The following is a 21,410-nucleotide window of genomic DNA, read 5'->3' as shown; positions in this document are numbered from 1 at the left end:
GGCAAGGACTGATAGCAAATGGGATCCGAGATAGAAGAGTAGCGATAAAAGGCGGGTCCGACAGGTTGCTCCTATGTAGAACGCTGTAAGTAGGCGTGGCTTAGTTGCTCTCGACGTTGATGGCGCTGGGGCAGTGCCCCGTGGGGCAATATTTGTCCCCATGATCTGGATTTTATAGACTTTGACGATCAATTTTTCTTAGAAATGATTAATAATAATGAAATAAGATAAAAATGATTAAACAATGATTAGGCTACCGGCGAATTCACTAGGCGGGGCCAATAAACCAGATTGCCCCCGAGGGCAATATCTTATGGCGAATAATATTAGAAACGGAAGACCAAAATAGAAGACTTTTATATGATTTTTTCCTGTGTAGGAGGAGCTTAAGTGGGCGTGACTATGTTGACCTTGGTCTCCGCGGAGCCACGACAGCGCTCCGTAGGGCAAACACATTTTTTTATTGTAGATGCACGCTTTTTTAAGGAAACGGGACAGAAAAGCATTTGTTTCTTAGAAGCTGCCCAACATACTCGAGTATAGCAATTGTACTAAAATATCACTATGCTCTTGGTACTCTTTAGTACTTGTACACCATATGGTATCCTTATCACGATGCGATACAGGTATTTTTATCTTGGCTAATGAGCGGACAACGTTACGTCTCCGTGTTGGGTGTTTAGTGACCGTAATGCCGGATTGTTTTTAACTGTAGAAAAAAAAAACAAGATAAGCAAAACACCATTATTTTCATCGTACTAAAAGGATGAAACATTGAAATGAATTTCTGGTTAGCTACAGCTGCTTCGAATGGACACAGAAATTCAGCAGTTTGCTTAAAGGTTTGCAGTCCAGTTAGAACAGACGCCTGATTCGTTAGCATCGCCTTTCAAGCGTCCACGTTTCGCAAGAAAAGTGGTTATGGGATGGTTCGTTTGATCCCCCAGGCAGGAAATTATTATCGATCAAAATAGGGGGAAACGTGGTCGATAAAAATTAAAGGGTAACGCACCGATCCTCAAAGGGAAGTACACTAATATTTGAACATATGTAGGTGATCACGATATTTGTGAAAAATTTATCCCCACGACTACAAGGTATAATTTTTAGGTTTAGGTTTTTTTTTGTTTAATTTTTTTTTGGTTTTTAAAAAATTTTTTTCAAGGTACTTTTTTTTAATAATTTTTTGTTATGAAACCTTCACGTTCCTGAGATTTTTCCGAGTCAAACGAGACCAAACACGAAACAATTTGGACCACATTTACTTGTTTAATTCGCGAATCAGTGGAACCTCGATTATCCGAACCGACGACACCCGAATTCATTCGAATACGCGTTTAAAGTGAACGTGATCCAAATTGCGTCGTGTTTGGTGTCATTTTAATCAGAAAAATGTCACGGATATGTTGGTAAATGTTTTTTCCGAGAACAATTATAGAGAAAAAATTTTATCATATTATAATGATAATAGTCATGTATGGGAATAATGTCTGTGCTCGATATAAGTGACATTTCAGTGTCGAAATTTTCATATAGTATCAAGACATTACTATACACGCATAATACGTGATTACAACTGTGAGTGACAGTGTCTCCGTCGCAGGCGATAGATCAACTGAAACTTGTTTAAAACGCATTTTTATGGGCCGGCCGTACCAGTTTGGTGTATAAATAAACACATACTTTTCTTAACACCGTTCGAGACTCGATACCTAAAAATGTGGCACAAGCGAAATAACGCATTCCCCGAAAGAAAATGTTGCTAACAAGAAAGAAAAGAATGGAGACCCAGTCGGGTCGAACTTCGAACGTTGTAAACAAAAAGAAATAAAAATCTGCCCTGTCGAACCATTCTTCTTTATCGTCAACGCTTGTGCTTTTTCATAATGGCCACGGGAGAACTCTTAATAACGGCTCGAGGAAAACTCGGCGGTTGCGTAATAAACAGGAAAATACAAATGTTATTTAGCGTGGTTGCTCGAAGGCTACCTGGCGAGGATCCGCTCCTTCGCATTCCACATTCGTGCATTACATTCTCCGCTCCGGGTATTGTTCGATTACCATTTCGCGTTCCAAGTTTTAGCTGTTGCTATTGTTTATCTTGTACCCTCTCATCTTTCACTCTAGTTAGCAAACCAAATACGACGCCTCATGACAACAATGCGAACATTTTTATGCGTTGTCGACTATTACGTTGGCGATTAAAGGTATAAATAATTCATTAGCAATTTCACGTTCTAATAACTTCTGCAGAAAAAGATGCCCGTCTTCATCTTTAATTAAACGGCAGACACTCTCGACGAATTTATGGCAGCCATTACCATTCTAATCGTATCAATTTTCGTTTATATATTTCTAGTCACGCTTCTTCGTGTCGATCCTCTTATCGAGCTGAATATAAATAGTTAATAATTTAAACTGACTGTTAAAAAATAAAAATACTACTTTACCTGGAAAAGTCTGAGCAGAAGTTTCTCGCGAAAACATTTTGACAATTCCACGAATTGTAAAAGAAAAAATCGGGGACTTGTTAATTTACTGTTGGATGACCACTTTTGAAATTCCGGGTCAGAACGGACCCGACGACCCAAGCGTCAGCGTTTCGAACGATCGGCGAAAGTAAGCGCTGCGTGTTCGTGCTGCAGCAAGGGGATATTGCCGGCTCTCGCGAAGTTATAACATTTCGATCACGTATAGTGGCCGTTGCATTCGCGATTGCACGGTGTTCCTCGAATTCCCGGAGTGCATCGGGAACCGATAGAGAAAAATTCACGCGCGCCTCTTGCACGCGAAACGAGTCGCGCAGTGGCTTCAGCCAGCCATAGTCTGCCATAGCGAGTCGCGCGACGAGGAGACCGTCGAACGCGCGTAACCATACTACCCGTGATTGTTATAGTCGTCTCTGCGGCTGTATGTCGGCAATAAGACGCAACTGTTTTTTACCCATCGATTTACCCAACTCCTCTGTTTGTTTTCGGCGTCGATGATGCTATTTCGGTCACGTAATCCGCTGCGTTCCTCTTCCGTTTCGCACTTTGCAGCGGAATTTTCCCCGAGCTGTATTTTCGCGAACTTTCCGATCCTGTTGGAGTTCTACTATTTGCATAGTCTCATATCAGTCCCGAAAATTGCAACGATGCGAAAAAACTGATGTCTCCGAAACTTCAATAGGAAATATGAATTTTCTTCGAATTGTTAGAGATTTCCAATTTTTGCAACATTTTCCCGCAATCCGAAAAATCTGAAAGAAATACACCTTTATAATCACGATGAGACACAACTAACATAATATTATAAACGTGGTACTGTGAAAACGTCAATATAAAATCGGCAATTTTATGCTTCCGGATTTTTTCAAAAATCGATTTTGCAACAAAAAATTCTGAAATAATTCACTGTCATGTGTACTATTAGGAAGAATATTCCTGAATTTTTTCGTAATTTTTTGTTCAGCCGAACAGGAAAAATAGAGCATAATTCATTAAACCGTGCACACCATGTAAAATCTACAATAATCTCGCTGGTGGTCAACAAAAAGCATTAAAACAGTTTTCAAAAGAAATTGAAAGTGGGTACCCAGTTATTGACATGTTAAACAAGCAAACAGCAGGATGAACTAAGTGAAAAAAATGAAAAAAAAAAACTTAAATAGTAATGAAACGTTTACTTTTTGAGAACTTTTTGAAACAAGCTGATAGTTTGAAATTAATCATGTAACGAATGTGTTCGCACACAAGAATGAAGTTCGTCCGAGCTGTTCTTATTGGCTTCGGTATGAAAAACGAGAAGCTGGTTGCCATGCGCGAAAGGTGTTCGAGCATAATGAAACACTAATTGCTCGGTGACTCTCCGTGTTCGATTTGATTGCACGTGGTGGGGAGAAAAAAGGGAACACACGACCGGCTACGATCGCCAAAGGTCTTTGATTCCGACTGACACAGTTTCCATTGAAATCCCGAAGAATGCGACGCGCGTGTCTGCGCGACCACCTATGCCGATTAGCATAATTGATCCCCGGCGACACCCGGGAGTCGTAAATAAACCTGTGCCGAGTTTTCATTTGCTCCCCGCGTCGCGTTTATTTCGCTGGTTTTCATGCATGGGTAACGCCATGATATATGCGAAAACTTCCGAAAGTAGCGTGCACATATTCTATTCATTTCACGAAAACTCTTTTGTTCCCAGTAATCCTCTCACGAAACCATTGTCAAATCAGAAAAACTTCGCCCAACGTTAGTAAATCTTTCCCAAAGTAATAGCTCGGAACAAAAAAGTTCTATCGTTAAATTAATGTTGTGCCACTCAACCGGCTTCTGGTTTGTTTAAAAGGTACTTCCCTCGGTGATGGGGACAAGTTTTTCACAAATATGTACAACTCTGTCACAAAAATGTTGCAATTTCTTGAAGTGGGTGATTCCTGAGGTCATTTGAAATAACTTTTTCCTTTGCGAAAATGTTCCCGGCGGCTTCGTTAAGGAGTTATTAGCGAAAAACACGGACCAATCAGAGCGCGGCTATTATAGACGGATTCCGGCTCGACCACTGCCAATGCCTCGCTCAGCAGGACCTGTGCTCTGATTGGTGGCAGTGGAGCGCGGGCGTACCGCACATTGGCGTCAGCATTGGCGGAGCCGGAATCCGTCTACTGTAGCCGCGCTCTGATTGGTCCGCGTTTTTCGTTAATAACTCGTTAACGAAGCCGCGGAGAACATTTTCGTAAAGGAAAAAGTTACGGCAAATGACCTCGGGAATGGCCTCTTTTAAGGAGGTACATTTTTGGAACACCTTGTATACATTGCTGTCGTTGTTTTTGCGCGGACCACTCGCGAAAAATGCAATGTTAACGCAGAAAATTTCGATCGCGATTCTGCACTGGGCGAACGTTCTAGACGAATTCGTCCGGGGTCGCGCGCAGCAGCCAACTCATCTAATTATATGCAGACAGCTTGTCGTTCCTATTGCTTCCCCGAATACCGGAGCTTTCACTCGCGTTATTTAAATATCACGATCTCACGACGAGCTAAACGCTCGTGTTATTACCGATTCCCGTTATATTCGAAGCAGCTGCTTGACAGTGGAACTACCGCGAGCTTCCTTAGTTCATTCACTATCTCCAAGGTATTTTTTCCCTGTCACAATGTGTAATTATACGCTGCGCATGACAAATGCATCGTAGAATGTTTGTTTTGTCTTCGAGACTCTCTAGCATTCGAACGCAGAACTGTTATTATCGATAAGGTGTAGATCCGCGGCGCCGGTCACCGGTGACCGTCACCGACTGTTTCTATATACACACGGAATTGTACGTCACGTGTTTGCATTATTGTTGAAAACGGCTAGGTGAAATATTAAACAGTGGGGACGGGGACGTTGGAAGTGTTTTTAAAGGAACAATTAAATATTATCTAGTAGATAAAGTTGTACGAAAAATTTACCTACAGCGTAATAACTATATAGGTAAAAGTAAGTGCAGTTATTCTGTAAGAAACATAGGTAAATGATGCTCGGTAGAAAATGGCACGGCAATAATCACGAGGAACGCGGCTCTGGAATTTTTAATTAAGTAAAATGCAGATTTAATTTATTAAAGAGATGACGTCACTTTCGATTGAACTCCTCCCTCCTGCAAGTCGTTGCAGAACATTTTCCCTTTGCATAAAGATCTACAGCGTCCGGCAATAACTATGACAAATGTAAATGACGCCTGGCAGTCATTTTGTATTCTCGTCTACCGCGTCGCGAAAGTATGTTACTCGCGAAAATTGCAACTTGTAATTCCTCGAACGTTCATACGCTCGTGTCGACTTCAACGTCAATTAACAATTGTACAAAGAAGAAGAAGAAGAAAAAAACAGAAACAACAAATGGGCCCACGCCGATTGTTATGGGCGAAGGTGACTGCGATCGCAACCGACACAGTTTCCATTAAATCTTCGTTCATTAATAATTAATACGTCGTTACCTGTCACGCGGTACATTTACGTAATTATAAACACGCGCGCGCGCGCTTACCAATGAAACATTGTAATTAAGGGGAGCCGGTCAGGATGAAATAATTATCCCCACTCGTGGCGTGCTCGATTATTCTTTTTCCAGATTCAGTCACGACAACTTTCCTAAAAATAATTTCGCAGTGTACACGGTATTAGCGAGAAGCGTGCCCGCACACGCGATAGAAATATTAATAACCGATAAGAACCAGCCAGGGGCGACAGTTGCTTGCCCTTAAACACTGTTCTATCGTTGATCCACGCGATTAGGACAATTTTTTTTTAATACCACCTTCCCGTCGTTTGGTGTGCAGGCTGTGGCAACCGAATGGGAACACCTAAATAACTATGTTATTTGTGGACCGAGACTGTTCGGGGCAAAGACACTGTGTATTTTAAGGGACAGATGCAACTGCAGGAGATCGGTCTTTGCTCAAGGTCATTTTTTCTTGCGAAATTTCAAGGTTATTGGTAGGCCATTGTTGATATCACAGCGTTCTTAGTGCATTAATCGCACTGAACGCGGATTATTGTTATAATTATGTGATATGCGTGTAACAGCGGGACATACTTTCACTCAAGGTTATTCTTCCCTGCGAAATTTCAAGGTTATTTCAATTTCGAGGTCATTAATATACTCTAATTGTAATTGTACCATTTTTAATGCGTACTTTGTATTAAAAAATACACAATAGTTCTATCGGGGGGTTTCTTAGTAATCGGTGTACATTAATAGAAATTCTCAATTACTCGGTAAGTAAGCTTTCGCCTAACACTGCAATCCAGTCAATTGCAATATGTATAAATGGATCTATATTAGTTGTATCTATTTATACAGAATGATAAGCAGCATCGATAAACGCTTAGGAAATAATGCAACTATTTTTAAAAGAAACGGGGACAACCTTGGAATGTAATAAAAAGAAATGAGTAGGCGAACAACCATTGCGTGATCCTTAATCCTCGAACGGTTCAATAGAATGCCTCTACTAGCCCAGGATGTTTTAAAAAAACAAACAATATTATTATGCTTACTACAGGGAGAATAAACTTTTAGCAGCGTTATTTGCTCTTTTTAGCATCTACATTAAATTTCTTTGAATAAAATACTTTTAAAAAATGAAGGAATTAGGGTTAAAATCACAGACCAGTTGACCAGCTAGAAGTTAAAACAGTGTACAACGATCTTCTGTGTCTCTTGGCACGACCATAAATAACCGAGATATTCAGGTGTTCCCATTTAGGTGCCTCACCCTGCACTTCAACCGTGCGACAAGATCTGATAAGAAATTGTGGAGTAAACGCCCTCCGCGAACGATGGTGGCGATTTGATTCACGAACGGGTTAACGATCCAAACATTCCTGAAACAACCAAATTATTTTAGCAACCTCGAGCAATAATCGAGTCTTCCTTATGAAAAGATTTAACAAGTTACAGAAGGAACGCGACAAAGCTGACTGCAGTAAAGTGTTGATCTAAGCCGAACGGAGCTGCACGATCTTAGTCAGCTCCCCTCCACTGGGAAGCATACTTCGCGAGAGTAAACATGGCGCATAATCCGATATCGGTGTGAACCGCTACTTAATCCAATTACAGCACCTCTTTATTTTTTTATGGGACTTACACCAACTTGTTTGTGGCATGTTTCTGATTAAAATGACACATTAATTTTTCACGCCAAAATTGTTTGCAGTCTTCACACTTCGAACGTTGGACAATCTTATTATTTCCGAGGGTCGGTGGCGTCGAGTCAATTTCTTGTCGCGCGACGCGCGGCACAATAAAAGTCGCGATAAATTCCGATGGAAACGCGGCCCGGTGAATTTTGCAAAATGCGCGGAGTACGTCGTCGCCGCGCCCTGTCCGCGTTTAGAGCCAAGGGTAGTCACGTGACTTTTGCAGAGTCAGCAGATAGGGTAACTGCTGTATAATTTCCGTTCACAGCCTTCAGCCACTGACTTAAGATCCGTCTTGGTCTCGATCCGACGGGCCTTAAGTCTGTGACTAAACTTGTCACAATTTTGTATTATCGATATTATAAATTCTGACTTGCCAGAAACGCGTTTCAAGTTTTTGGCTTTACTTCGCAGAGAATCAAGGCAGAATATAGCTGAATTTGTAGCTGGAGATATTTTCTAGTGCTGCTCTCGATTTCATCCAGAAAACTCGTCCAATGGCGTAAAAATGGATTCCACGGCACGCATATCGTCAATTTTTGGCCTACTTCTAACGCTTATATTACCAAATATCTGCATAATCTCGGCAGCTCATGACGAACGCGCGCTAGATTGAACCTTTCTCTTCCGAGCCCTTTCCCAGCGAAAAATATTCTCATATAATGACGAAAATTTGGGGCACGTAAAACCATTTTTCGCGTATTTTTGTCGGTAACCTGGTCGCTCTACCTTATCGCGAATCTAAGGAGTCTTCTGGTTTCGTCTCGGAATTTCATCGAGGGTGCGACGCGAGGCTTCTCGGCCCGCAATTAATTCTTGGCCGTGAAGCGCGTCGGAAAAGCCGGACGGAAACGATTTCTCCGACGGGCTTTTCTCACGATCGTCGATCACGCGAGCGTCCTTGGTTCTGGATCGCGGGTTCTTGCGAAACAGCCACCGGGATCCCGGGCGTTTCCACTTAACTGTAACCCGATGGAACGGCGGAGGATCATCAGGGTCGGCCGCCGCGACGTTCCATTTAATTTCCCACGTGAATTCAATCTGCTCCGCGTCACGGGCTCGTCGATGATCACGCGTATACCTTGAATTGCACGATGATCAATTGGACGAGACACGAGCCACGTCGAGAACAAACGGAGAAACCAGAAGAGAGAAGCGGCACGCGAACGCCTGCTGGCCAGAGACCTTGCCGCGAATCTTCCGACCGATATTTATAGCGGTCCTGCAAATCAAATTCGAAGAAGCACAGCGACGCCTCTGTTTATGCGAACGTGCGCGATGTCTCGGAAAAATTTATTGTACCCACGACTGTGGCGGTGGGGGGTGTGGATCCCTCGAGAGGCCCAGAAGTTCGATCATCGGGAAAAGTGATATGATTCAGTGAGGAAACTTTTTTGCTGTGAGTTATTTATTTATGAAACTTCTACCTACAGATTGGTGGCATTTTTCTGATTAAAATGACACCGCGCGCGATACAGTTCGGATTTAATTGTTTCATCCACGATACAACCTCGATTATTCGAATCGATTATACCTGAATTTTCCATTAGCAATTCTAGAGTTCGAAAGCGATATACACAATTTATTGTTCCATTTATTAAAGATTTAATGTTTAGTTCGGATAATAGAGGTTCCACTGTATCATGGATTAAATGATTGAATAGAATGTAAATTGTATGGTGGTCTCATTTTAATCAGGGAAATTTGACCAATCTGTTGTTAGGATTGTTACAAAAAAAAAAAGAAAGCAGTGAAATTTAAGCACTTTATTGCAGAGCAGCACCTGCGTGAAATTTATAACGCGGAGCTGCGCGCGGTAAATGCGCTTGACAAGTTAACGGCGATGACTGCAACAAATTATTCTGGAAATGATTCTTCACACTGGATATCCCCGGCGCAATGAATTAATCGTCGGACTCTCCGCATTTATTTTTAGACTAAGAGCACACGATCATTTCACTAAAAACGAATACGATTTATCGAGCACCACTATACATGCATACATACATACAAACATAGTACACAAGGCATAATGCAGATTGAAGATTGCAACGTGTTCCACAGAGACCAACTTGTTTTTAGGTACGGTAATAATTGTATAAATTACCGAGCGATTTACTGGATCGAGTTGCTGGTCAGGGAGGAAAAAATTGACCTCTGTGAAATATGTAAAGAGTTGCAATTTTGCAATTCAAACAAGGTTCATTATATCTGAAACGATCGTGCTGCTCTTCGACGACTTCTTTCCGCCATTTTTTTTTTCTTGTTTCTCTTGTTCTTCTGTTTTCGCGGCGACTGGAAAATGGTAAAACGACGTAATCTCGGTGAAACGTGGCGCGTTAAAAGTCACCGTGGTATCGGTGTTCCTGTTTGCGGATCGAGTGTCAGTCGTACATACATATTTTCCAGGGCGAAGAAGAAGGGCCGGCCGGATAATAAAACGAAAGCTTGTCTGGTAATTGGATGAAGGAAGCCCCACCGCTTTGTGCCGATCTGCTTTCTGTGTCAGCAGCTACCGAGACACGCTCGGCGTTTTTTTAGCAATCCAACTTTGCCAAATTCACTGCCTCGCAGCTCACAAGAAGCAGCGAATTTCTTTGTCTCCAATACACTACACAATACCGCCGATCAGCTCATTTTACACGACCCTAGATGACCCGACTGCGAATCATAATGCAAAATAAAAATTGTCTGCATTCAGAGTACAGGAGCTACGTAGACAACAATTTCTTTTTTAAATAATTTGAGTGACTGAAAATAATGCAACAGTTGAATAAAATAAAAATTGTCTGCATTCTTCACAGAGTACAGGAGCTACGTAGCGACCAATTTCTTTTTGAAATAATTTGAGTGACTGAAAATAATGCAACAGTTAAGTAAAATAAAAATTGTCTGCATTCGTCACAGAGTACAGAAGCTACGTAGCGACCAATTTCTTTTTTAAATAATTTGAGTGACTGAAAATAATGCAACAGTTAAATAAAATAAAAATTGTCTGCATTCGTTACAGAGTACAGGAGCTACTTAGCGACCAATTTCTTTTTTAAATAATTTGAGTGACTGAAAATAATGCAACAGTTAAATAAAATAAAAATTGTCTGCATTCGTTACAGAGTACAGGAGCTACTTAGCGACCAATTTCTTTTTTAAATAATTTGAGTGACTGAAAATAATGCAACAGTTAAATAAAATAAAAATTGTCTGCATTCGTCACAGAGTACAGGAGCTACGTAGCGACCAATTTCTTTTTTAAATAATTTGAGTGACTGAAAATAATGCAACAGTTGAATAAAATAAAAATTGTCTGCATTCTTCACAGAGTACAGGAGCTACGTAGCGACCAATTTCTTTTTGAAATAATTTGAGTGACTGAAAATAATGCAACAGTGAAATAAAATAAAAATTGTCTGCGTCAAGCTGAAAATAATTTTAGCAATTTGAAAATGATACAACATCACAACGTTTCACTCCATTTCGTATACATCCTACTCGCTATTGTCATAAATTATGCATAAAATCCGCAATGCAGAAGATCCACATAAATCCATCAATTTTAAACATGAGCAATAGCTAGCTTTCCCGACAGTTTCGAATAAAAAATGGCCGAGGCAAGAAAATAGATATTCTAGTAATCTGTTACATTCGCGAAGATCGTCGTTGCAAGGTCACCGACTTCTATCTTCACTCGCATGATATAGTAGTCATACGAGATGCTATTTTCTGCTGTGCACAAAGTAAATCAGTTCGTCAAAGTCGGAAAGCCTGACAACCGTAGATCGATAGAATGTTTTTCTCATTGATACAAATCGTTTCCTGATCGATCCCATCAAACCATATCCGACGTGATCATTTCCGATCGTATCTGGTATCGCGCAATCGAGCCCCGACGCGGTTTGCATAATAAATTGTTTGCTCTTAACGCTATTGCGACGACGGGAACGTTCATGCGAAGATCGATCGGCGAGTCCCCCCCACCCCCGGTGTCTTCGATTCGATGGACACTGCGGGTTGCCCTTCGTTTCCTTTTAGGTTCTCGTGCCTTGTTATTCTATTTTTCTCGTGTCTGGACGTGTACCACGCGCGCGTCTTCCCGATGTCGTCACGCTTCGGGACACCTGGGTACCGTTCGACGACACGAAACCGCCTGTTTCACGTGAAATAGTTTGTATGTAAATCGGTGTAACTTGGTCCGGCCTCCTCCTCTTAGCGGGATCCAATAAAAAAATTCGAGAACCGGATGGCTCCGATTCGGTACGGCCGCTGCGAGCGGTGGAGTTGCTTTCTTCACTTAGAATTTCTTCATTTAGAATTTCGCCATCTTCTTGCACTGTTTGAGACGGTGCTGTTACCTTGGTTTTTGCTAATCAAGCAGATCTCGATCATTCTCGCTGTTCTAACACCATTCTGATGAAACGATTCGATTAAAAACTATAGGCACAGTGTATTACATTTTCATTTATATTAGGGGGGGTCCATAAGTAATCAAGTTTTTATTTCTTTATTTATTATATAATCTCCATCATTATCAGAGACAGTTTGCCATCTTTCCTGCAAATTTTCAATCCCCCTCTTAGAGAAATCCAGGGTTCGTGAAGCAAAATATGACTCAAGCTGCTTCCTTACATCTTCTACAGAAGTGAATGTTTTATTTCTTAAATCAGAGGGTCGAGAGTCAGAGGGAGCAATATCCGGTGAGTACGGGGAGTGCGGTAAAACTTCCCATTGCAATTCTTTGATTTTTTCCTGAGTGAGTTTCAGTATTACACCTTTTCTGTGGACTAAAGATGCCCTCTTTTTCAATAGTTCTGCATACAGCCGTTGTAATTTCTGACAATACAACTCAGCAGTAACTGTTTCTCCAGGTTTCAACAACTCAAAGTGAATTATGCCACGACAGTCCCACCAAATGCACAGTAACACCTTTCTAAGTGATAAGCTGGGTTTAGGGGTTGATATTGCGGTTTGATTTGCAGAAAGCCATTGCTTGGAACGCTTTACGTTATCATAAAGAATCCATTTTTCACCTCCGGTAACGATTCTGCTAAGAAATGGATCTTTAAGAAATCTGGATAGCAATGAAGTGCAAATTGATCGGCGAATATTCTTGTTGGTCTCAGATAATTGATGCGGTACACATATTCCTTGCCTATATGCCTTTCCCATTTCGCGTAGGTGCCTTTGTATAGTTGACCATATGGACCCAAGGCTTCTCGATAATTCTTGTATACTTAATTTCGGATCAGCTTCCAGTAGAGATTTTAGGGTGTCATTATCAAATTCAACTGGTCGTCCACTTCGAGGCCTGTCAGAGAGATCATAATCACCAGCAGCAAACCTTCTGAACCAACGTTGACACTTGTTGACCTTCAATACATCTCCATAAACATCGCAAATTTTCTTTGCCGTTACCGTTGCATTAAATCCCGCATGAAAATGAAAAAGTATGCAATGACGAATATGATCCTCGGAAGGTACGGACGCCGCCATTTTATTACAGGGTTGTAAAAAAAAATTATACTTTTTAGAATATTTTGAACACAGGCTGCTTTACCGAAAACTCTAAAAGAATACGTGTTTCCTCTTCAACGATCGGTACAGAATTAAAGGAAAAACAAATTCTTTGCATATAATTGATTACTTATGGGTACCCCTAATAGAATGGCCAAGGTGTCTCAACTTCAAGTCATTGTTTCTGAATAAGTAGAACGATCACCTACAAAAAGCTTACTACAACGTTAATAATTTAAAAGATCTGTTTCATTTGATTACAGTCTGACAATAAAAACAAAGCGAGGTTTAACCCTCCGTACACTATACCGGAATCATTCGCAGCGGTGGGGATAAGCTCGAGTGACCGCCAAGGAAAGCTGTAGTGATATGTGGGCGTGGGTCAGAAATGACTCGGGCATAGGCCGGCTAGAAGTCGTAGGAGTCCGAGGGTTAACCCTTTGCCCAGCTTTGTCGCCGCTGACATTTAACAGGTGTTTGCAAAATTCCGGAGTGCAAAGGGTTAGAATAATAAATACGAATGGCTCGTAAAGACAGATGGCGGCACTCGCAGGGGCGGTTTTGAGAGAATGAAACGAATCGGGAAGAAGCGTTCACGGATATTGAACTTGAGAATGATTCAATTGACGAAATGGTACGAAGAAACGAAAATATAGTTGGAGGAATATAGGAGAGGGAACCATGCGGTCGGCGAGTGCTCTCGAAATGAGATTTATTTTGGTCTCCACGGCCATGAGCCACGTTTGGTGCACGTTTCCTTGCGAAATCGGTTTTGTATATTAATGGTGCAGTTAACAGTCGAGATGCTGCATCCTGGATTATTTCGAGGACGAGTTATCGTTTCGAAAGTATATATCGTTTGATTCACAGACGGCCACGTTCGCGCCTTCTGTAATTATATAAATCAAGAGATCTGTCCCTCGGATAATAATATTTATACAAATTCTTTACGAATACGTACAAATTTATGGATAAATATTTGTCATGCTCTAAGATATACGCTGTTATAACACGGTTTTAATGTAACACGCTACTCTGAAGACACGGTTTCGATACAACACGATATTCTGAAAATACGGGTTTCGATGAAAAATTTCTAAAATTAAAAAATAATAATAAATAAATTTGAAATCTTCGTACAACCCTCTGCATCCTCTAAGTTCTATCAATTCTACATTTAGTTTAACACGGATTCAACGCGGACGAAATTAACCGTGTTATAGGAGCGGCAAATTATATACAATAATTAGACTGCGGATCTTTATGCAAAATAAAAACTTTCAATCTGAATTGCAACAAACTGGGGTGAAATGAAAATTTAATTTCTTTTTCACTATGTTTGGTAGATTGAAAACAATATAAAAGTATCTTTAAATTCTTCTTATGTTCTTACTGTTCCAAATTACACCTACTCATTTTTGTCATAAAATCGGCAGTCTAATAATAATATTATCTCTTCGTAACAAATATACTGCGGATCTCCATCGCAAAATAAAAATTGTCCAAGTCAATTAAAACCTCTCCCCCCTTTCAATCATTCTGGATAGTCGAAAATAATATAAAAATACCATTGAATACTTCTATTCATTTTTGCGACTGTATAATAAATTCGCGGTAATGAGCTCGTACGAATAACGAGAGTATTCGTTAAAAAATTGCGGAGCTCGACTGTTCGCACACCTGCACGACTATTCCGCTAAGGAATGTAATTGATCAAGGCCACGGAAACACCCTTTAACGGGAGCGAGGTTCGAGCTTGGAGGACTTTTTTTAAATAAAATAATAAATGGTTACGTTACAAAGTACAGTGTTATTAAACGAGTGGCACACATAGATGGCCGCAACGATTGCGATGACATACGCGAAAATTACGCGCGTAATTATTGCTTTTGGTCGCGTGACGAGTAATAATTCCTGGCTACGTTAATACCGTAACGACCCGTTTCACACCGGATCGCGATTCAACGATCCTTTGTCTGTTCGCAGGTTCAGCAATTCCTAAGAGACATGAAGGAACACTCAGCCTCGTCCCGATTTGAAGGCAGGGAAGTACCTCAACGGTCGCAGAGCAGCGCGGCCAGCTTGACGTCCTTAGGTGCTGACATATCGCCTAGTTCTTCCCATTTCTTTGAGGTAACTTCAGCTTTTACAAATCTATGCATAACTTCAAACGCCAATAATAATATACCAATAACTTTTCAATGGCTACCGCAAGTTATCTTAAATCATGAAGGGTAGTTGGAAACTAAGGGAAGTCTATTTTATTTAGTTGCCTAGGGGACAATTACCGAGTAGCAGACAATTACCAAATTCGTCAAAGTTCTATAGAAAACTAGTTTATTGTTCATAAAAATCACGCGAGGAAGCATACCCGATACTGTTGCGTCTTCGTGAGTAATCTGATCAAGGTCATTCCCCCACCACTATCATCCTGTGGCTTCTATAAACTTTCTACAATCGTCAATAATCGACTGCATTTATGACGAAAAATCAACAGATGATGTACAAAACTGTGAAGACGTTGAATAAAATAATAATTTTAAATACAATTTTATATAATAATTATATAGTACCTGTTGTGTCTTCGTGAGTAGTCTGTTCACGGTCATTCCCCCATCACTATCATCCTGTGGCTTCTATAAACTTTCTACAATCGTTAATAATCGACTGCATTTATGACGAAAAATGAACAGATGAAGTACAAAACTGTGAAGACGTTGAATAAAATAATCATTTTGAATACAACTTTATATAATAATTATACAATATATTATTATATTCACGATTTATTGTAATTCATTCTTTAATACATTTTATATAATTTTAATATTTGTATTCGCGCTGATACGATTGTTCCCAAACTGTCCAGGTGCATGCTAACAGATTTTCTTGTTAATTTCCAGGTACTTTACGTCGGGAAAATCAAGGTATCGCATCCGAAGGTGTCCGAGGCCTTCATCGACGATGCACTGGTACGGTTTCGCGTTCACGGTCTCGAGAAATCGAGATCGTCGGCGAGTAATCTTCTCGCGGAGTACCAGCGTCAATCAATCCTAACGTCTTCCAATAACAGGAGAAACAGCACGGTAAGTCGCACCGAGAATTTCCGCCGAATACGCGCCGCGGTTGCTTGGGTACGAATAACGAGTGTGTTGCTCTTCAGGAATCCAGCGCCAGCGAGACGGGAAGCATAGAGAACGTCTCTGGAAGCGGCATCATATCACAGATCAATCCGCTGGGAGTGCCGTCGACGCTGACCGGTTCCGTGGAAGTCTTCCCGAAGCTGCAGAATGCCATCCTCGTGGAGAAAGACGAGCGCGAGGAGAACCGGGACGTCGTTAACAACAATTCCATGCAGCTGCCAGAAGTTATGCGCAACCGGGCGTCGTCCACCGGCAGTGTTTTGAATCCTAGGAGGGATTCCATAAAGGCCGCCGACGAGCACAACCGCACCATGCTCTTCCAGGTGGGACAGTCGTGTTCGAAAACCACGAAGAGTGTCGAGCTAACGCTTTGGATGTTAATCCATCAGCCTCAAAGGTTCTACGAAGTCACAACGAATTATTTGATACGTTCGTCGCTTATCTGGCTGAACCTAAAGCCTTTTCTCAGTCGAACACTAACTGTTAACCCCCCGCGATATAATATCGGGTCGGACTTTCAAAATTTCGAAAAAGATCCATTCGAGAATATAAATATAAATTTGACTCGATGTTGTAAGTTAAAGAACGTTTGCTACCATCGGATGTTGAAATAAATGAAATTCTGCTGGAAATATTGTACGGTTGGCAAATAGTTTAGTGTAAAACGTCAGTCTGTATAATCCTTGATAGCGCAGTCTTGTTTCGAAATAAGGAAATCGCTATCCCCTCTTCTACTTTTGTTGTTCGGTCGACCTCGCTTAACGCCAGAACGAGAGGGTACGTCATATTCTTTTCCAAGGAAAGATTTCGCTGCTCGTCGCGATACCTTATGGTCTATACTAACTCCCGCCTCTCGCTCATTCAGTGTGTCTTCTGTCTCGACCCTCTTGAGAACAAAGCTTGAGAACGAGCCTTTGCCTTATATCGAAACAAAACTGTATTAGAGTAACAGTAAATAATAGTAATAGTATATTTAACACTGACTGCCAAACTAGAAACCTCAAAAATTCCATAAAATCAAAGTAAGTGATTTAATGAAATAAAAATTGAAAAAAATTAAATGCATGACATTGAGTAGTCCTCAAACTTCCTTGCATTTTACGGGCCCTAATTAAAGTTAGTACGATGAATATATCAACGTAAAAATTCATTTTAAAACCTGGACAAATAATTCCGTCACCCACATATGGGTGACATGGCAGTCAACGTGTTAACTGTATCTCTCTGTAAATTCTTTTGAAGCTGGTAGAAATGTCCTATGGAAAAGTGACCTGATCAGACGTTGGCTTTCAGGTAGGCCGACATGATTTGCGATTGATCAGCCCGGACAGGAAGCAGGTACTCCTCCACAAGCAGCTGCGGGACGTGGCGAGTTGCGTGCACGGTATCAAGAACCCCGAGCACTTCGGTTTCATTTGCAAGGAGAGCAGCATAGAGTGTTTCATCGGCTATGTGTTCAAGTGCCAGTCGGAATCGGTGGCGGACGACCTTGTCGCTGGTACGTGAACAACCTCTGCGACAGATTCAATTAGACTAGTTGTGTGTATAGCAATTTCCAAGAATCGACACCGGCGTCAACTAAATTTTTCGTTTCTGTCTCTTTTTCCACACAGCGATTTCGCAAGCGTTCGTCGGCTCGTGCGAGGTTCCCAGAAAGGAAAGGTACTCGGTGTTTTCGTGCGAGCACTGCCCCATGTATTGGTATAGCAAGTTATGCCAGGAGATCGAAGGTAATTTGCGAGAACAGGTGGATTTTTTCTTTTTTTTTTTTTTTTTTCTTAACGATCAGAAAGAAAATTGCCCCGGTCTGGGTCTAATGAGCTCGCGTGCGTCTCCGTTCGGGTTTTGCAGGACAGAACGACAGGAGGACTCAGAGCATAATTTTCTCGCGGATGGAATTGTTGCCGGAGGACGAGCAGGAAATGGTAGTCAACAAGTACAAAAGCGCCGAGTCCGCTGGCGGCACGGGGACATCGTTGCGCGAGCAAAATCAGTTTTTAATGAGGCTGCTGCGCGTTCACTGCGAGACGAAACAGGCCAGGCATGTTCACGATACGGCCGAGAATAGGTACGATTATTATATTTCTCTTCCTCCCGAGAGATCTCGTTTCCATACCATCATCGTGAATATCGTTAGGGAAGCCCGAGATTGTGTGATTGTTGATTAAAAAAAAAAAAGGAAAAAAGATTATTCAGAGCGTATGACGTGTTTCAGGAGCGAGTTTCTGAATCAGTACTTAAGCGTGGGCGTCGGAAGCACAATATTCATGAAAGCGAAGCGATCGCTTACAAATAGTTTTGATAACCTGATGAAGAGGAAGGGCTCGCGGGACGACCTCGGTCTCGTCTCGCATTTGAAGGATTCGAGCCACCTCAACACTGTGATAAAAAGTGGTAGCCAAAGCCCAGAGATTTCGCGACAGCCGTCGATAGTCGACATATCGCCGGACTCCAGCAGACCGAGGTCGCTGAGGGTATCCCCGGAACAGCAATTGACTGTGAACACTGGACCAAAGAGCTCGATGATGGACATGTACGCCAACTCTCCTAACTAGACTGTGGATCCTATGCATTTGTGAAAAACATGAAAATCTAGAACAGTACAGTATTCTCTCCGTAACTATCACATTTTCTGGTCTGCCATGCGAAGAGGAGGTACTAACTTCTACTCCAGGTAGAAGAGGTACTAAATTCTTTGTAATATGCCAAGCATAGAGAAAGATAGCGATTGAAAAAGGAAAAGGGACCAGTATCTTGCAATTGACACAGAAAATTCCTATTTCGCATAGAGATCCGCAGTCTACTCATAACGGAAGAATTTATTTCTTGGTCAAATCAGTATCACCGTATACGACTGTTTTCTTTTGCAGTTTCCTGAAGGTAGGAAATTCGCCAAAAATGTCGCCGACAGAAGCGGACGGTAGCAACTCGGTGCAATCGAACAGCTCTTGGAGGCAAGCGATATTGAACCGTGTAGTGACTCCCAACAAGGATCACGAGAAAGAGAATGATAAGCCAGGAAACATCAATATCATGAAGACGCCCCAGGCGTCTACGAAGAGTAGAACGAAACAGGAATTGAGAGATCTGTGGAAAAAGGCGATCAACCAGCAGTTGATATTAATTAGAATGGAGAAAGAGAACGCGAGGCTCAGAGGTAATTTTTGCTTAATACTTGGAGTGTTAACTCCAAACAAAACAGCTTTAGTCACTGTAATCGTAAAATAAATCGTAGCACAAGGGAATTAACATTTACTTTTTGTTCCAGTGCGTCAAGAGGAAGCGACTGTTAAAAGAATCAAACTAGAATACGACGAGCTCAGTAGTTGCGCCCGCGAATTAGTGGAAGTGTGGGATCTTCTTGTTAGCAAAGAGTCAAGAGTCTCAACCAAATGTGATAATCAAATGCTATTGCATGCTATAAAACAGGGTACGTGATCGAGATCGTTCATTTGATGAAATGACTCGATAGTAGCGGTTTTGTAATAATAAGTTTCCGTTGCGTAGGCGTACCGAAAGGAAAGCGAGGAGAAGTATGGCAATTCCTAGCCGAGCAATTTTGCTTGAAACAGCCGCCCATAGACACACGCGATTTTCCTAACTACAACACACCGTACGATCTGCTCCTGAAACAGCTTACGTCCCAACAACACGCTATTCTTATCGATCTGGGTCGAACGTTCCCAAATCACCCGTACTTCAGTTCAGCCTTAGGGCCTGGACAATTAGCGTTGTTTAATTTGTTAAAAGCTTACTCACTGCTGGATCATGAAGTCGGCTACTGCCAAGGGCTCAGTTTTGTAGCCGGTGTTCTCTTGCTGCATGTGAGTACTAGTCATACTAAAACTAGAACAGGGTTGGGCACATTTTATTTGAAATAAGGTAACAAGTCGAATAATGAATTATTTCAAATATTTTAAGAAACATTTAAAAAAGATATTTTTATTTTGTATTCAATTCAAGTGATTTATTTTCAAATTGATTAATTAATTGAGTTGTATAACAGTAACTAGTTAATAATCTTGTGTTACTTTTATTCAGATGTCGGAGGACCAAGCATTCTTCCTGTTACGCCACCTGATGTTCCGTAGAGGTCTAAGGAAATTATATCTGCCAGACATGGCAGCATTGCAATTGTACCTGTACCAATTGTCCAGATTGCTGCACGACAGGCTGCCAGCAATTTACAACCATTTCGACAAGCACGAAGTCTCGCCTACATTGTATGCAGCCCCGTGGTTGCTGACTCTATTCGCAAGTCAATTCCCGTTGGGTTTCGTGACCAGGGTCTTCGGTAAATTGAAATCATCATTTCGGAGTACGCTCGTGAATGTACAGATAATTGTTTCATTCGTATGTGTTCGCAGATTTGCTGTTCCTGGAAAGCACAGAAGTGCTTTTCCGGGTGTCAATGGCGTTGTTGGAAGAACACCAAGATCAGCTGCTCCGTTGCGACAGTTTCGAAGAGATCATGGAGTATCTGAAGGTAACGAATCATTTTCAGGGAACACAGAAGGACTTGGATTCCAAAAATAACTGTTCGAAACCGTTCTGCAAAGGTTCTCGTTAAAACACTCGCGAAGAACGTTTATTTTAGAAAAAATGTTACGGAGAACGAAACTTTCCAGCTAATATTCCGTTTCGATTACGGTTCCTTATTTTGGTTCTGTTCTATGATTGTAGACGCAAGTGCCAGCCGTGGATAAGGAAATTCTGGACCGTGTGATGAAGCGTGTGTTCTATCCCGACCAAGAAATCACAAAGCAACTGAACGAGTACAGAGTAGAGTACCAAGTGTTGCAAGAAGAAATGATATCGGTGAAGCCGCAAATTGAGAACATGGAGAAGTTGAAGCATCTGAACAAACAGTTGACGCAGGAGGTCACGCATCTGAACGAGCAACTAGAAGTGAGTTGTGAAAACATTAATTGGCTGCTGAGAGCCATATTTGTAACACTAGCTTCACGGAGCATTAAAAGCGACTATCATATATTACTTCTTTTCTGAATAATCTTACTAAGTCAGCAATAGTACATCAACATTATTGGATGCTTTTTAATCTTTCCATTGCCTTAAATTGCATCAAGTAGTT

General features: G+C 41.4%; 1 protein-coding gene across 4 annotated transcripts in view; it reads left to right on the top strand.

The window, feature by feature from the left end:
* Window positions 1–21,410, top strand: part of Plx (PTB_TBC1D1_like and TBC domain-containing protein plx) — a 47,839-nt gene that overhangs the window by 24,719 nt on the left and 1,710 nt on the right. For 3 of the 4 annotated variants that reach the window (XM_076797954.1, XM_076797953.1, XM_076797951.1), the window contains 13 exons: window positions 15,162–15,308; window positions 16,079–16,261; window positions 16,339–16,641; window positions 17,612–17,816; window positions 17,932–18,048; window positions 18,170–18,386; window positions 18,534–18,851; window positions 19,189–19,475; window positions 19,587–19,748; window positions 19,826–20,142; window positions 20,360–20,612; window positions 20,686–20,804; window positions 21,002–21,226. In XM_076797954.1, the coding sequence (XP_076654069.1) occupies window positions 15,183–15,308; window positions 16,079–16,261; window positions 16,339–16,641; window positions 17,612–17,816; window positions 17,932–18,048; window positions 18,170–18,386; window positions 18,534–18,851; window positions 19,189–19,475; window positions 19,587–19,748; window positions 19,826–20,142; window positions 20,360–20,612; window positions 20,686–20,804; window positions 21,002–21,226 (2,832 nt within the window). In that variant the 5' untranslated portion in view covers window positions 15,162–15,182. Of the gene's footprint in view, window positions 1–64; window positions 86–15,161; window positions 15,309–16,078; window positions 16,262–16,338; window positions 16,642–17,611; window positions 17,817–17,931; window positions 18,049–18,169; window positions 18,387–18,533; window positions 18,852–19,188; window positions 19,476–19,586; window positions 19,749–19,825; window positions 20,143–20,359; window positions 20,613–20,685; window positions 20,805–21,001; window positions 21,227–21,410 lie in introns of those variants that run through there. The other variant, XM_076797955.1, reaches the window with a different exon arrangement.

This window comes from Halictus rubicundus, chromosome 12 (assembly GCF_050948215.1).
Source record: "Halictus rubicundus isolate RS-2024b chromosome 12, iyHalRubi1_principal, whole genome shotgun sequence".
In the NCBI taxonomy this organism is placed as follows: domain Eukaryota; kingdom Metazoa; phylum Arthropoda; class Insecta; order Hymenoptera; family Halictidae; genus Halictus; species Halictus rubicundus.
This window is presented reverse-complemented; position numbering and strand designations above follow the sequence as displayed.